Source organism: Panulirus ornatus, chromosome 25 (genome assembly GCF_036320965.1).
Source record: "Panulirus ornatus isolate Po-2019 chromosome 25, ASM3632096v1, whole genome shotgun sequence".
NCBI classification, from domain to species: Eukaryota; Metazoa; Arthropoda; class Malacostraca; order Decapoda; family Palinuridae; genus Panulirus; species Panulirus ornatus.
The window spans coordinates 13,948,326-13,965,688 of NC_092248.1; the positions used below are offsets into that span (position 1 = coordinate 13,948,326).

Sequence of the window (17,363 nt, forward strand, 5' to 3'; positions counted from 1 at the left end):
AGAACTTTCCATGGTTTACCCCAGACGCTTCACATTCCCTGGTTCAATCCATTGACAGCACGTCAACCCCAGTATATCACATCGTTCCAATTCACTCTATTCCTTGCACGCCTTTCACCCTCCTGCATGTTCAGGCCCCGATCACTCAAAATCTTTTTCACTCCATCTTTCCACCTCCAATTTGGTCTCCCACTTCCCCTCGTTCCCTCCACCTCTGACACATATATCCTCTAGGTCAATCTTTCCTCACTCATTCTCTCCATGTGACCAGACCATTTCAAAACACCCTCTTCTGCTCTCTCAACCACACTCTTTTTATTACCACACATCTCTCTTACCCTTTATTACTTACTTGATGAAACCACCTCACGCCACATATTGTCCTCAAACATCTCATTTCCAGCACATCCACCCTCCTGCGCACAACTCTATCCATAACCCATGCCTCGCAACCATACATCATTGTTGGAACCACTATTCCTTCAAACATACCCATTTTTGCTTTCCGAGATAATGTTCTTGACTTCCACACATTCTTCAAGGCTCCCAGAATTTTCGCCCCCCTCCCCCATCCTATGATTCACTTCCGCTTCCATGGTTCCATCCGCTGCCAAATCCATTCCCAGATATCTAAAACACTTCACTTCCTCCAGTTTTTCTCCATTCAAACTTACCTCCCAACTGACTTGACACCTCAAACCTACTGTACCTAATAACCTTGCTCTTATTCACATTTACTCTCAACTTTCTTCTTTCACACACTTTACCAAACTCAGTCACCAGCTTCTGCAGTTTCTCACATGAATCAGCCACTAGCGCTGTGTCATCAGCGAACAACTGACTCACTTCCCAAGCTTTCTCATCCACAACAGACTGCATACTTGCCCCTCTTTCCAAAACTCTTGCATTCACCTCCCTAACAACCCCATCCATAAACAAATTAAACAACCATGGAGACATCACACACCCCTGCCGCAAACCTACATTCACTGAGAACCAATCACTTTCCTCTCTTCCTACACGTACACATGCCTTACATCCTCGATAAAAACTTTTCACTGCTTCTAACAACTTACCTCCCACACCATATATTCTTAATACCTTCCACAGAGCATCTCTATCAACTCTATCATATGCCTACTCCAGATCCATAAATGCTACATACAAATCCATTTGCTTTTCTAAATATTTCTCAGCAAACACCTGATCCACACATCCTCTACCACTTCTGAAACCACACTGCTCTTCCCCAATCTGATGCTCTGTACATGCCTTCACCCTCTCAATGAATACCCTCCCATATAATTTACCAGGAATACTCAACAAACTTATACCTCTGTAATTTGAGCACTCACTCTTATCCCCTTTGCCTTTGTACAATGGCACTATGCACGCATTCCGCCAATCCTCAGGCACCTCACCATGAGTCATACATATATTAAATAACCTTACCAACCAGTCAATAATACAGTCACCCCCTTTTTTAATAAATTCCACTGCAGTACCATCCAAACCTGCTGCCTTGCCGCCTTTCATCTTCCGCAAAGCTTTTACTACCTCTTCTCTGTTTACCAAATCATTTTCCCTAACCTTCTCACTTTGCACACCACCTCGACCAAAACACCCTATATCTGCCACTCTGTCATCAGACGCATTCAACAAACCTTCAAAATACTCACTCCATCTCCTTCGCACATATATATATATATATATATATGTAATATATATATATATATATATTTTTTTTTTTTCATACTATTCGCTATTTCCCGCGATAGCGAGGTAGCGTTAAGAACAGAGGACTGGGCCTTTGAGGGAATATCCTCACCTGGACCTCTTCTCTGTTCCTTCTTTTGGAAAAAAAAAAAAAGAGGGGAGGATTTCCAGCCCCCCGCTCCCTTCCCTTTATATATATATATATATATATATATATTCTTTCTTTTCTTTCAAACTATTCGCCATTTCCCGCATTAGCGAGGTAGCGTTAAGAACAGAGGACTGGGCCTTTGAGGGAATACCCTCACCTGGCCCAATTCTCTGTTCCTTCTTTTGGAAAAAAAAAAAACGAGAGGGGAGGATTTCCAGCCCCCCGCTCCCTCCCCTTTTAGTCGCCTTCTACGACACGCAGGGAATACGTGGGAAGTACTCTTAATCCCCTATCCCCAGGGATAATATATATATATATATATATATATATATATATATATATATATATATATATAACGTGGGAGACAGCGACAAAGTATAAAAAAAAAATATATATATATATATATATATATATATATATATATATATATATATATATATATATTTTTTTTTTTTTTCTTTTTTTTATACTTTGTCGCTGTCTCCCGCGTCTGCGAGGTAGTGCAAGGAAACAGACAAAAGAAATGGCCCAACCCCCCCCATACACTTGTATATACATACGTCCACACACGCAAATATACATACCTACACAGCTTTCCATGGTTTACCCCAGACGCTTCACATGCCTTGATTCAATCCACTGACAGCACGTCAACCCCGGTATACCACATCGCTCCAATTCACTCTATTCCTTGCCCTCCTTTCACCCTCCTGCATGTTCAGGCCCCGATCACACAAAATCTTTTTCACTCCATCTTTCCACCTCCAATTTGGTCTCCCTCTTCTCCTTGCTCCCTCCACCTCCGACACATATATCCTCTTGGTCATTCTTTCCTCACTCATCCTCTCCATGTGCCCAAACCACTTCAAAACACCCTCTTCTGCTCTCTCAACCACGCTCTTTTTATTTCCACACATCTCTCTTACCCTTACGTTACTCACTCGATCAAACCACCTCACACCACACATTGTCCTCAAACATCTCATTTCCAGCACATCCATCCTCCTGCGCACAACTCTATCCATAGCCCACGCCTCGCAACCATACAACATTGTTGGAACCACTATTCCTTCAAACATACCCATTTTTGCTTTCCGAGATAATGTTCTCGACTTCCACACATTCTTCAAGGCCCCCAGAATTTTCGCCCTCTCCCCCACCCTATGATCCACTTCCGCTTCCATGGTTCCATCCGCTGCCAGATCCACTCCCAGATATCTAAAACACTTCACTTCCTCCAGTTTTTCTCCATTCAAACTCACCTCCCAATTGACTTGACCCTCAACCCTACTGTACTTAATAACCTTGCTCTTATTCACATTTACTCTTAACTTTCTTCTTCCACACACTTTACCAAACTCAGTCACCAGCTTCTGCAGTTTCTCACATGAATCAGCCACCAGCGCTGTATCATCAGCGAACAACAACTGACTCACTTCCCAAGCTCTCTCATCGCCAACAGACTTCATACTTGCCCCTCTTTCCAAAACTCTTGCATTTACCTCCCTAACAACCCCATCCATAAACAAATTAAACAACCATGGAGACATCACACACCCCTGCGTGTCGTAGAAGGCGACTAAAAGGGGAGGGAGCGGGGGGCTGGAAATCCTCCCCTCTCATTTTTTTTAATTTTCCAAAAGAAGGAACAGAGAATTGGGCCAGGTGAGGGTATTCCCTCAAAGGCCCAGGCCTCTGTTCTTAACGCTACCTCGCTAATGCGGGAAATGGCGAATAGTTTGAAAGAAAGAAAAGATATATATATATATATAAGTGGTAGAGGATGTGTGGATCAGGTGTTTGCTTTGAAGAATGTATGTGAGAAATACTTAGAAAAGCAAATGGATTTGTATGTAGCATTTATGGATCTGGAGAAGGCATATGATAGAGTTGATAGAGATGCTCTGTGGAAGGTATTAAGAATATATGTTGTGGGAGGAAAGTTGTTAGAAGCAGTGAAAAGTTTTTATCGAGGGTGTAAGGCATGTGTACGTGTAGGAAGAGAGGAAAGTGATTGGTTCTCAGTGAATGTAGGTTTGCGGCAGGGGTGCGTGATGTCTCCATGGTTGTTTAATTTGTTTATGGATGGGGTTGTTAGGGAGGTAGATGCAAGAGTTTTGGAAAGAGAGGCAAGTATGTAGTCTGTTGGGGATGAGAGAGCTTTGGAAGTGAGTCAGTTGTTGTTTGCTGATGATACAGTGCTGGTGGCTGATTCATGTGAGAAACTGCAGAAGCTGGTGACTGAGTTTGGTAAAGTGTGTGAAAGAAGAAAGTTAAAGAGTAAATGTGAATAAGAGCAAGGTTATTAGGTACAGTAGGGTTGAGGGTCAAGTCAATTGGGAGGTAAGTTTGAATGGAGAAAAACTGGAGGAAGTAAAGTGTTTTAGATGTCTGGGAGTGGATCTGGCAGCGGATGGAACCATGGAAACGGAAGGGAATCATAGGGTGGGGGAGGGGGCGAAAATCCTGGGAGCCTTGAAGAATGTGTGGAAGTCAAGAACATTATCTCAGAAAGCAAAAATGGGTATGTTTGAAGGAATAATGGTTCCAACAATGTTGTATGGTTGCAAGGCGTGGGCTATGGATAGAGTTGTGCGCAGGAGGGTGGATGTGCTGGAAATGAGATGTTTGAGAACAATATGTGGTGTGAGGTGGTTTGATCAAGTAAGTAATGTAAGGGTAAGAGAGATGTGTGGAAATAAAAAGAGCGTGGTTGAGAGAGCAGAAGAGGGTGTTTTGAAGTGGTTTGGGCACATGGAGAGAATGAGTGAGGAAAGATTGACCAAAAGGATATATGTGTCAGAGATGGAGGGAACGATGAGAAGTGGGAGACCAAATTGGAGGTGGAAAGATGGAGTAAAAAAGATTTTGAGTGATCGGGGCCTGAACATGCAGGAGGGTGAAAGGCATGCAAGGAATAGAGTGAATTGGATCGATGTGGTATACCGGGGCCGACGTGCTGTCAATGGATTGAATCAGGGCATGAGAAGCGTCTGGGGTAAACCATGGAAAGTTGTGTGGGGCCTGGATGTGGAAAGGGAAAGGGAGCTGTGGTTTCGGGCATTATTGCATGACAGCTAGAGACTGAGTGTGAACGAATGGGGCCTTTGTTGTCTTTTCCTAGCACTACCTGGCACACATGAGGGGGGGAGGATGTTATTCCACATGTGGCGAGGTGGCGATGGAAATGAATAAAGGCAGACTGTGAATTGTGTGCATGTGTATATATGTATGTGTCTGTGTGTGTATATATATGTGTACATTGAGATGTATGGGTATGTATATTTGCGTGTGGACGTGTATGTATATACATGTGTATGGGGGTGGGTTGGGCCATTTCTTTCGTCTGTTTCCTTTCGCTACCTCGCAAACAATTGAGACAGCGACAAAGCAGAATAATATTATTATTTATTTTATTTATTTATTAATAATAATAAAATATTAATAATAATAAAATATTAATAATAATAAATAATTAATAATAATAATAAAATATTAATAATAATAATGAAATATTTATTCCCTGGGGATAGGGGAGAAAGAATACTTCCCACGTATTCCCTGCGTGTCGTAGAAGGCGACTAAAAGGGAAGGGAGCGGGGGGCTGGAAATCCTCCCCTCTCGTTTTTTTTTTTTTTCCAAAAGAAGGAACAGAGGAGAGGTCCAGGTGAGGATATTCCCTCAAAGGCCCAGTCCTCTGTTCTTAACGCTACCTCGCTATCGCGGGAAATAGCGAATAGTATGAAAAAAAAAATAATGAAATATATACGTGCTGTCAGTGGATTGAATCAGGGCATGTGAAGCGTCTGGGGTAAACCATGGAAAGTTCTGTGGGGCCTGGATGTCGAAAGGGAGCTGTGGTTTCGGGCATTATTACATGACATCTAGAGACTGAGTGTGAACGAATGAGGCTTTTGTTGTCTTTTCCTAGTGCTACCTCGCACACATGAGGGGGGAGGGGGATGTCATTCCATGTGTGGCGAGGTGGCGATGGGAATAAATAAAGGCAGACAGTATGAATTATGTACATGTGTATATATGTGTATGTCTGTGTGTGTATATATTTGTGTACATTGAGATGAATGGGTATGTATATTTGCTTGTGTGAACGTGTATGTATATACATGTGTATGGGGGTTGGTTGGGCCATTTCTTTCGTCTGTTTCCTTGCGCTACCTCGCAAATGCGGGAGACAGCGACAAAGCAAAATATATAAATAAATAAATCAATATATGTTTATGTATGTGAAGATGCATATATGTTTTTATCAAGGATGTAAAGCGTGTGAGCAAGTAGGAAGAGAGGAGAGAGACTGGTTCCCAGTGAAGGTCAGTCTGTGATATGGATGTGTGATGTCCCCATGGATTTTTAATTCGTTTATAGATGGGGTGGTTAGGGAGGTGAATGGAAGGGTTTTGGAGAGAGGGGCGAGTATGCAGTCTCTTGGGGATGAGAGGCCCTGGAAATGAGTCAGTTGCTGTTTGTTGATGATACAGCACTGGTGGCTGATTCAAGTGAGAAACTGCTGAAGTTGGTGACTGAGTTTGGAGAAGTGTGTGAAAAGAGAATGTTGAGAGCAAAAATGAATAAGAGCAAGGTTGTTATGTTCACCAGGGTTGAGGGACAAGTTAATTGGGATGTAAGTTTGAATTGAAAAACAATTTGAGGAATTGCATCTTTTTTGATATCTGGGAGTGGACTTGGCAGTGAATGGAGTCATGGAAGCGGAATTGAGTCACAGGGTGGGAAAGGAGGTGAAGGCTCTAGGAGCGATGAAGAATGTGTGGAAAGAGAGAATGTTATCTCAGAGAGCAAAAATGAGTATGTTTGAAGGAATAGTAGTTCCAACAATATTATATGGTTGTGAGGCATGGGCTGTAAATAGGTTTGTACGGAAGAGTATGGCTGTGTTGGAAATGAAATGTTTGAGGATAATATGTGGTGTGAGGTGGTTTGATTAAGTAATGAAAGGGTAAGAGAGATGTGTGGTAATAAAAAGAATGTGGTGGTGAGAGCTGAAGAGGATGTGTTAAAATGGCTTAGACATACGGAAAGAATGAGCGAGGAAAGGTGGACAAAGAGGACATGTCTGTCAAAGGTGGAGGGAACAAGGAGAAGCAGGAGACCAAATTGGAGGTGGAAGGTTTAAGTGAGAAAGATTTTGAGTGATTGGGGCCTGAACATACAAGAGGGTGAGAGGCATGCAAGGAATAGAGTGAATTGGAATGGTGTGTGATATACCAGGGTCGCTGTGCTCTCAGTGGACTGAACTAGGGCATGTGAAATATCAGGGGTAAACCATGGAAAGGTCTGTGGGGTCTGGTTGTGGATAGGGATCTGTGGTTTCAGTGCACTACACATGACAGCTAGAGACTGGGAGTGAACGATTGTGGCCTTTCTTTGTCTTTTTTTATGGTGCTACCTTGCTGAAGTAGGGAATAGCAATGCTGTTCCACACTCAGTCACCAGCTTCAGCAGTGTCTCACTTGAATCAGCCACCAGTGCTGTATCATTGACGAAAAACTGACTCACTTCCCGGGCCCTCTCATCCCTAATAGACTGCATACTTGCCCCTCTCTCTAAAATTCTTGCATTTACCTCCCTAACCACCTCATCCATAAGCAAATTTAACAACCATGGGGACATCACACATCCCAGCCGCAGACCGACCTTCACTCGAAACCAGTCACTCTACTCTTTTCCTACTCGTGCTCATGCCTTACATCTTTGATAAAAACCCCTCACTGCTTCTAGCAGCTTACCTCCTACACTATGTACTTTTAAGACCTTCCACTAAGTATCTTTATCAACCATATCATAAGCCCTCTCCAGATCCATAAATATTTTTTTATTTATTGGATGGTATTGCAGTGGAAAATATTAAAAAAAGGGGGTGACTGTTGTTTTTTGGTTAATGAGAATATTCAGTGTATGTATGGTTCATGGTGAAGTGCCTGAGGATTGGTGGAATGCATACATAGTGCCATTGTATAGAGGCAAAGGGGATGAAAGTGAGTGTTCAAATTACAGTATTCCTGGGAAATTATATGGGAGGTTATTGATTGAGAGGGTGAAGGCATGTACAGAGCATCATATTGGGGAAGAGCAGTGTGGATTCAGAAGTAGTAGAGGATGTGTTGATCAGGTGTTTGCTTTGAAGAATGTGTGTGAAAAATATTTAGAAGAACAAATGGATTTGTATGTAGCATTTATGGATCTGGAGAAGGCATATGATAGAGCTGATTAAGATACTCTGTGGAAGGTATTAAGAGCATATGGTGTGGGAGGTAAGGTGCTAGAAGCAGTAAAAAGTTTTTATTGAGGATTTAAGGCATGTGTATGAGTAGGAAGAAAGGAAAGTGATTGGTTCCTCATGAATGTTGGTTTGCGGCAGGGATGCGTGATGTCTCCATGGTTGTTTAATTTGTTTATGGATTTCACATGCCCTTGTTCAGTCCTTTGATAGCACCTTGACCCCGGTATACCACATTGTTCCAATTCACTTTATTCCTTGCACACCTCTCGCCCTCCTGTATGTTCACGCATCTTTTTTTTTTTTTTTTTTTTGCTTTGTCGCTCTCTCCCGCGTTTGCGAGGTAGCGCAAGGAAACAGACGAAAGAAATGGCCCAACCCAACGCATCTATCGCTCAAAATCTTTTTCACTCCACCCTTCCACATCCAATTTGGTCTCCCACTTCTCTATGTTCCCTCCACCTCTGACACATATGTTCTCTTTGTCAACCTTTCCTCACTCATTCTCTCTGTATGTCCAAACCATTTCAACACACCCTCTTCTTTGTGCACTTCTTTGTGTTCTGTAGGTCTTAGTTAAGCCACGACTTTGGTGAGCTTCTGCCTGTAGTCTCTGTGTGGATATGAGTCACATGAAGATATACCATTGAGACTTTTTACACAAACATTGAAACTGGAACTCTTATCCTTTTGGCTTTGCCTCTTCATATAACCTTTCCACCTTATTAAGAGCAAGGTATAAAGTATTTAAACCATTCAGAATAATCTCCCCATTTTTGTTTCTTACTCAGTTTTAACTTTTATCCAAGGTGGCTATGAATAGGGAGTTTTATTTTGCCCAATATTTATTGGCTGATGAACTTCATCTATAAGAGCCCTCTGTGGAAAAAGTGATCTTGTAGTTTGTGAATTTGAGTTTGTGGTGGATCCAGTAAAGTAATTGAAGGCATTCCCAAACTGAAAAGAGAAATAGAGAACAACAGTCAAAGAAAGGAAGAATTTGATGGAGTTGTCTGTGGAATAAGTGAAGCAATAACCAGTTTTTTATGGATTTATTGTGTCTTTTCTAGATTAATTATATTAAAAAAGATGTAGTTCTATGTGATTGTGATATTCCTCTGTTTATATATTACCTTGTTGAAGAGCAGGGGCAGTATTCTGAAAATACATTTATAATCTGTCTTAACCACTCAGAATGATGATGATAGCGTGGATGTGGATGATTCTTCTTATGAACTGCTTTACAATGGTGCATGTCACTTACTAGCAGCAGGGAGTCTGGAAGATGCCCTGACCAAACTACAGGCAGCAGAGACCCTTTGTCGCACTTATCTTACCCAAGAAGAAGGTGCCACAGAGGAAGAAGTTAATGATGAAGCAGCCATCATTAGGTGAGTGGCTGTTAAATTGTATGATTGCATATTTTCTTATTTTGAATACATGTAGAGTATCATTAAATTTTAGGGAGAATAAAAAGATGTTCTGGAAGGAGGTAAATAAAGTGCGTAAGACAAGGGAGCAAATGGGAACTTCAGTGAAGGGCGCAAATGGGGAGGTGATTACAAGTAGTGGTGATGTGAGAAGGAGATGGAGTGAGTATTTTGAAGGTTTGTTGAATGTGTTTGATGATAGAGTGGCAGATATAGGGTGTTTGGGTCGAGGTGGTGTGCAAAGTGCGAGGGTTAGGGAAAATGAGTTGGTAAACAGAGAAGAGGTAGTAAAAGCTTTACGGAAGATGAAAGCCGGCAAGGCAGCAGGTTTGGATGGTATTGCAGTGGAATTTATTAAAAAAGGGGGTGACTGTATTGTTGACTGGTTGATAAGGTTATTTAATGTATGTATGACTCATGATGAGGTGCCTGAGGATTGGCGGAATGCGTGCATAGTGCCATTGTACAAAGGCAAAGGGGATAAGAGTGAGTGCTCAAATTACAGAGGTATAAGTTTGTTGAGTATTCCTGGCAAATTATATGGGAGGGTATTGATTGAGAGGGTGAAGGCATGTACAGAGCATCAGATTGGGGAAGAGCAGTGTGGTTTCAGAAGTGGTAGAGGATGTGTGGATCAGGTGTTTGCTTTGAAGAATGTATGTGAGAAATACTTAGAAAAGCAAATGGATTTGTATGTAGCATTTATGGATCTGGAGAAGGCATATGATAGAGTTGATAGAGATGCTCTGTGGAAGGTATTAAGAATATATGGTGTGGGAGGCAAGTTGTTAGAAGCAGTGAAAAGTTTTTATCGAGGATGTAAGGCATGTGTACGTGTAGGAAGAGAGGAAAGTAATTGGTTCTCAGTGAATGTAGGTTTGCGGCAGGGGTGTGTGATGTCTCCATGGTTGTTTAATTTGTTTATGGATGGGGTTGTGAGGGAGGTGAATGCAAGAGTTTTGGAAAGAGGGGCAAGTATGAAGTCTGTTGGGGATGAGAGAGCTTGTGAAGTGAGTCAGTTGTTGTTCGCTGATGATACAGCGCTGATGGCTGATTCATGTGAGAAACTGCAGAAGCTGGTGACTGAGTTTGGTAAAGTGTGTGAAAGAAGAAAGTTAAGAGTAAATGTGAATAAGAGCAAGGTTATTAGGTACAGTAGGGTTGAGGGTCAATTCAATTGGGAGGTGAGTTTGAATGGAAAAAAACTGGAGGAAGTGAAGTGTTTTAGATATCTGGGAGTGGATCTGGCAGCGGATGGAACCATGGAAGCGGAAGTGGATCATAGGGTGGGGGAGGGGGCGAAAATTCTGGGAGCCTTGAAGAATGTGTGGAAGTTGAGAACATTATCTCGGAAAGCAAAAATGGGTATGTTTGAAGGAATAGTGGTTCCAACAATGTTGTATGGTTGTGAGGCGTGGGCTATGGATAGAGTTGTGCGCAGGAGGATGGATGTGCTGGAAATGAGATGTTTGAGGACAATGTGTGGTGTGAGGTGGTTTGATCGAGTAAGTAACGTAAGGGTAAGAGAGATGTGTGGAAATATAAAGAGCGTGGTTGAGAGAGCAGAAGAGGGTGTTTTGAAATGGTTTGGTCACATGGAGAGAATGAGTGAGGAAAGATTGACCAAGAGGATATATGTGTCGGAGGTGGAGGGAACGAGGAGAAGAGGGAGACCAAATTGGAGGTGGAAAGATGGAGTGAAAAAGATTTTGTGTGATCGGGGCCTGAACATGCAGGAGGGTGAAAGGAGGGCAAGGAATAGAGTGAATTGGAGCGATGTGGTATACCGGGGTTGACGTGCTGTCAGTGGATTGAATCAAGGCATGTGTATGGGGGTGGGTTGGGCCATTTCTTTCGTCTGTTTCCTTGCGCTACCTCGCAAACGCGGGAGACAGCGACAAAGCAAAAAAAAAAAAAAAAAAAATTTTGATTTGTGTGCAAATATCTTTAAACCCTTTAACAACGGAGCCTCAAAAGCTTAGAGGGCTCCCAGTTCAGGAAATTATCAGATGAAAAGATGTTTTTGTTTTATTATTTTCCAGGAAATATCAGAAATGTTGAAAATAAAATCAGGTAAACAAAACTTATTTGGTTCTGAGCAGGCATTTAAAGTGTCTGCCAGTTGGGTGATGTGCGCATCAGCTTATCAGTGCTGAGTTAGCATGTTGTCATTGCCTTGGGGAGGCTTTTAACTACCACTATAACATTATTAAAGTAACCACAATGGTACCATGGAGATTAAATCCAAATAAATCTACAGGAAACAGAAAGGCAAAGATGCAAAGATTTTGCTTTTCTCAAGACATTTTTTCTTTTCTAACTTGCATGTTTGTTTTCATCTTATAGTTACATACTTCTCACTTTTGGAGAGACTTTGTAATGTGATGTGCAGTAAATGATAGCATTGATTACATAAAATGTTTATCTGTGCTCCATAGGGATTTTGCTTATGTCTGATGCACATGATTTTCAGATATTACACATATTTGTAATGTCATATTCATATAATTTCCAGATGTATATGTTATCCACAATTTATAGAGTACTGTTATTCACTGAACAATCTGTCAGTGATATTTCATTGTGATAATCTCTGAAACATTTTTCAGGGCAAAATGCCACATCACACTTTATGCAGATAACACGTGTCTTCCTTTTTGGTTTTCTTTTTTGTGTTTGGGATGCAAAATAAGCTTTTTGGTGTTCCAAATTCTTTTTTGTTGGTGTCAAAGATCCAGTAAGTACCAAGCTGAGACTCTGTTTGGAGACTGAGCATGATGTAGATGCCCTGATAACATACTCAACATGTATAGGAGTATTCATGACGCCATTATTATTATTCAAACTTACCTCCCAATTGACTTGACCCTCAACCCTACTGTACCTAATAACCTTGCTCTTATTTACATTTACTCTTAACTTTCTTCTTTCACACACTTTACCAAACTCAGTCACCAGCTTCTGCAGCTTCTCACATGAATCAGCCACCAGCGCTGTATCATCAGCGAACAACAACTGACTCACTTCCAAAGCTCTCTCATCCACAACAGACTTCATTCTTGCCCCTCTTTCCAAAACTCTTGCATCACCTCCCTAACAACCCCATCCATAAACAAATTAAACAACCATGGAGACATCACACACCCCTGCCGCAAACCTACATTCACTGAGAACCAATTACTTTCCTCTCTTCCTACACGTACACATGCCTTACGTCCTTGATAAAAACTTTTCACTGCTTCCAACAACTTGCCACCCATACCATATATTCTTAATACCTTCCACAGAGCGTCTCTATCAACTCTATCATATGCCTTCTCCAGATCCATAAATGCTACATACAAATCCATTTGCTTTTCTAAGTATTTCTCACATACATTCTTCAAAGCAAACACCTGATCCACACATCCTCTACCACTTCTGAAACCACACTGCTCTTCCCCAATCTGATGCTCTGTACATGCCTTCACCCTCTCAATCAATACCCTCCCATATAATTTACCAGGAATACTCAACAAACTTATACCTCTGTAATTTGAGCACTCACTCTTATCCCCTTTGCCTTTGTACAATGGCACTATGCACGCATTCCGCCAATCCTCAGGCACCTCACCATGAGTCATACATGCATTAAATGGATTGAATCAGGGCATGTGAAGCGTCTGGGGTAAACCATGGAAAGCTGTGTAGGTATGTATATTTGCGTGTGTGGACGTGTATGTATATACATGTGTATGGGGGTGGATTGGGCCATTTCTTTCGTCTGTTTCCTTGCGCTACCTCGCAAACGTGGGAGACAGCGACAAAGCAAAAAAAAAAAAAATATTATTTATTTATTTTGCTTTGTCGCTGTCTCCCGCTTTGCGAGGTAGCGCAAGTAAACAGACGAAAGAATGGCCCAACTCACCCACATGCACATGTATATACATACACATCCACACATGCAAATATACATACCTATACATCTCAACGTATACATATATATACACACACAGACATATACATATATACACATGTACATAATTCATACTGTCTGCCCTTATTAATTCCCATCACCACCCCACCACACATGAAATAACAACCCCCTCCCCCCTCATGTGTGCAAGGTAGCACTAGGAAAAGACAATAAAGGCCACATTCGTTCACACTCAGTCTCTAGCTGTCATGTAATAATGCAACGAAACCACAGCTCTCTTTCCACATCCAGGCTCCACAGAACTTTCCATAGTTTACCCCAGACGCTTCACATGCCCTGGTTCAATCCATTGACAGCACATCAACCCCAGTATACCACATCGTTTCAATTCACTCTATTCCTTGCACGCCTTTCACCCTCCTGCATGTTCAGGCCCCGATCACTCAAAATCTTTTTCACTCCATCCTTCCACCTCCAATTTGGTCTCCCACTTCTCCTCGTTCCCTCCATCTCTGACACATATATCCTCTTTGTCAACCTCTTCTCCCTCATTCTCTCCATGTGACCAAACCATTTCAAAACACCATCTTCTGCTCTCTCAACCACACTCTTTTTATTACCGCACATCTCTCTTACCCTATTATTACTTACTCGATCAAACGACCTCACACCACGTATTGTCCTCAAACATCTCATTTCCAGCACATCCACCCTCCTGTGCACAACTCTGTCCATAGCCCACGCCTCGCAACCATACAACATTGTTGGAACCACTATTCCTTCAAACATACCCATTTTTGCTTTCTGAGATAATGTTCTCGACTTCCACACATTCTTCAACGCTTCCAGAATTTCCGCCCCCTCCCCCACCCTATGATTCACTTCGGCTTCCATGGTTCCATCCGCTGCCAAATCCACTCCCAGATATCTAAAACACTTCACTTCCTCCAGTTTTTCTCCATTCAAACTTCCCTCCCAATTGACTTGACCCTCAACCCTACTGTACCTAATAACCTTGCTCTTATTCACATTTACTCTCAACTTTCTTCTTTCACACACACTACCAAACTTTGTCACTGTCTCCCGCATTAGCAAGGTAGCGCAAGGAAACAGACGAAAGAATGGCCCAACCCACCCACATACACATGTATGTACATACACGTCCACACATGCACATATACATACCTATACATCTCATCGTATACATATATATACACACACAGACATATACATATATACACATGTTCATAATTCATACTGTCTGCCCTTATTCATTCCCATTGCCACCCCACCACACATGAAATGAAAACCCCCTCCCCCGCATGTGCGCAAGGTAGCGCTAGGAAAAGACAACAAAGGCCACGTTTGTTCACACTCAGTGTCTAGCTGTCATGTATAATGCACCGAAACCACAGCTCTCTTTCCACATCCAGGCCCCACAAAATTTTCCATGGTTTACCCCAGACGCTTCACATGCCCTGGTTCAATCCATTGACAGCACGTCGACCCCGGTATACCACATCGTTCCAATTCACTCTATTCCTTGCACGCCTTTCACCCTCCAGCATGTTCAGGCCCCAATCACTCAAAATCTTTTTCACTCCATCTTTCTTGGTCTCCCACTTCTCCTCGTTCCCTCCACCTCTGACACATGTATCCTCTTTGTCAATCTTTCCTCACTTATTCTCTCCATGTTACCAAACCATTTCAAAACACCCTCTACTCTCTCAACCACGCTTTTTTTTATTACCACACATCTCTCTTACCCTTTCATTACTTACTCCATCAAACCACCTCACACCACATATTGTCCTCAAACATCTCATTTCCAGCACATCCACCCTCCTCCTCACAACTCTTATCTAAAGCCCTTGCCTCGCAACCATATAACTTTGTTGGAACCACTATTCCTTCAAACATACCCATTTTTGCTTTCCATGACAATGTTCTCGACTTCCACACCTTTGTCAACGCTCCCAGAACTTTCGCCCCCTCCCCCACCCTGATTCGCTTCTGCTTCCATGGTTCCATCCATTGCCAAACCCACTCCCAGATATCTAAAACACTTCACTTCCTCCAGTTTTTCTCCATTCAGACTTACCTCCCAATTGACTTGTCCCTCAACTCTACTGTACCTAATTACCTTGCTCTTATTCACATTTACTCTCAGCTTTCTTCTTTCACACACTTTACCAAACTCATTCATCAGCTTCTGCAGTTTCTCACGTGAATCAGCCACCAGCGCTGTATCATCAGCGAACAACAACTGAGTCACTTCCCAAGCTCTCTCATCCACAACAGACTGCATACTTGCCCCTCTTTCCAAAACTCTTGCATTCACCTCCCTAAAAAAACCATCCATAAACTAATTACACAACCATGGAGACATCACACTCCCCTGCCACAAACCAACATTCACTGAGAACCAGTGATACCATACTTTTCCAAAATATGGCACACCACCTTTCTTCTATATTCCCAGACTTTTGGTATATCATGAGTTTTCAACAAATGCATATTTTAAGTCAAACATAGTAATATAAACAACTTCAAATATAATCATGCTCTATCTCCAATTAAGAATGTTAGTCATATTACAGGGTTCAGCAAGGGCACTGTTTGCAGCTGCTTGGGCGTGAGCGTGAGGCTCTTGCAATTTACAACAATGTGCTCAAGTCCAAACCAGAAGATCCTGCTCTATTGGCCATCATCAACAACAACTTAGTCTCCATCAATCGAGCTGCCAACGTCTTTGACTCTCGCAAGAGGATGAAAACAGCTTTGGCACCTGGTCTGGAGCACAAGTTGACCAGCTATCAGCGTTCCACCATCAGCCTAAACCACTGTCTCCTTGCTTACCATACTAACCAGGTAACATGTTTGGTGCTTTGATAATGTTGCACAGACTGGATACTGTTTGATGCCTTTAGAATTATGTCATTAACCAGAAATGCATAGTGACTTCATTTATTGTACCAAACTTTCTATAATGAGATACCATTTAAGGTTCTTTTATGTTTGCTGCAGTAACCAGTTGACTACAAATACATTAAGTTGCACAAGTAGTACTGTACATACTTGGTAAAGTTTATGGTGCCACTAGATTTACCTTACTTGCAAAACTGCATTAAATCTTAAGGTGTTGATTGCATACCAAGATAAGGCATCTTGTTTATTTACTGAGCAAAGATTATTTCTAAGTCCAGTTCAAGAAAATTTTTATATGGCCTGCGAGTGTGAAACTGTCCTGAGATTTTCTGTGGAAGTCCAAAAGTTAAACCTTAATTTTGTAAGTTCTGTTGTCATGAATATACTTAGTATCACAAATTTAGACCTCTGTTGAGACTTTTTTGCTTTAAGCCTATAAAGTGACAGTCACTTTATGTAGGATGCTGTTAGCCCAGCTTGAGAATTCAGAATCTTTAGTATCACAAATTTAGACCCATGTTGAGACTTTTTTGCTTTAAGCCTATAAAGTGACACTCACTTTATGTAGGATGCTGTTAGCCCAGCTTGAGAATTCAGAATCTTTGTTTATCGGTTATGAATTAGATTCTTTGACCCAATTGTTTTATCCCTGTTCTTGATTTGATATAGACATACATTTTTGTGTGCAGAAGTCGCAGTGTTGTATGTTGTGAGATTGCAGTTTGTGAAGTTTTGCTGTCTTGATGGCTTTTTTTTCTAATACTTAATTGTCTTTCCTATCTTAGCATTTTACCATAAGAAACAAATAGACAGTGAACTTATTTGCTCACATATTGGCACACATCCAATCTTAAGTTCTCATGTTTAATATTCTGAAAGCTGGAAACTCATTTACGACCAGGCCCTACAACTACTACTTGATTTGATTTTCCTCAGCCTGCCCAAGTTTGGCCCATTGACTGAACATCA

The 17,363-nt window shown here is 41.7% G+C and overlaps 1 protein-coding gene across 1 annotated transcript in view; it reads left to right on the plus strand.

Annotated features, from left to right (window-relative positions):
• Srp72 (signal recognition particle 72) overlaps window positions 1–17,363 on the plus strand; it is a 91,833-nt gene that overhangs the window by 19,251 nt on the left and 55,219 nt on the right. Inside the window, exons 5-6 of the mRNA XM_071677662.1 lie at window positions 9,315–9,511; window positions 16,067–16,337. Of these exons, the coding sequence (XP_071533763.1) occupies window positions 9,315–9,511; window positions 16,067–16,337 (468 nt within the window). The remainder of the gene's footprint in view (window positions 1–9,314; window positions 9,512–16,066; window positions 16,338–17,363) is intronic.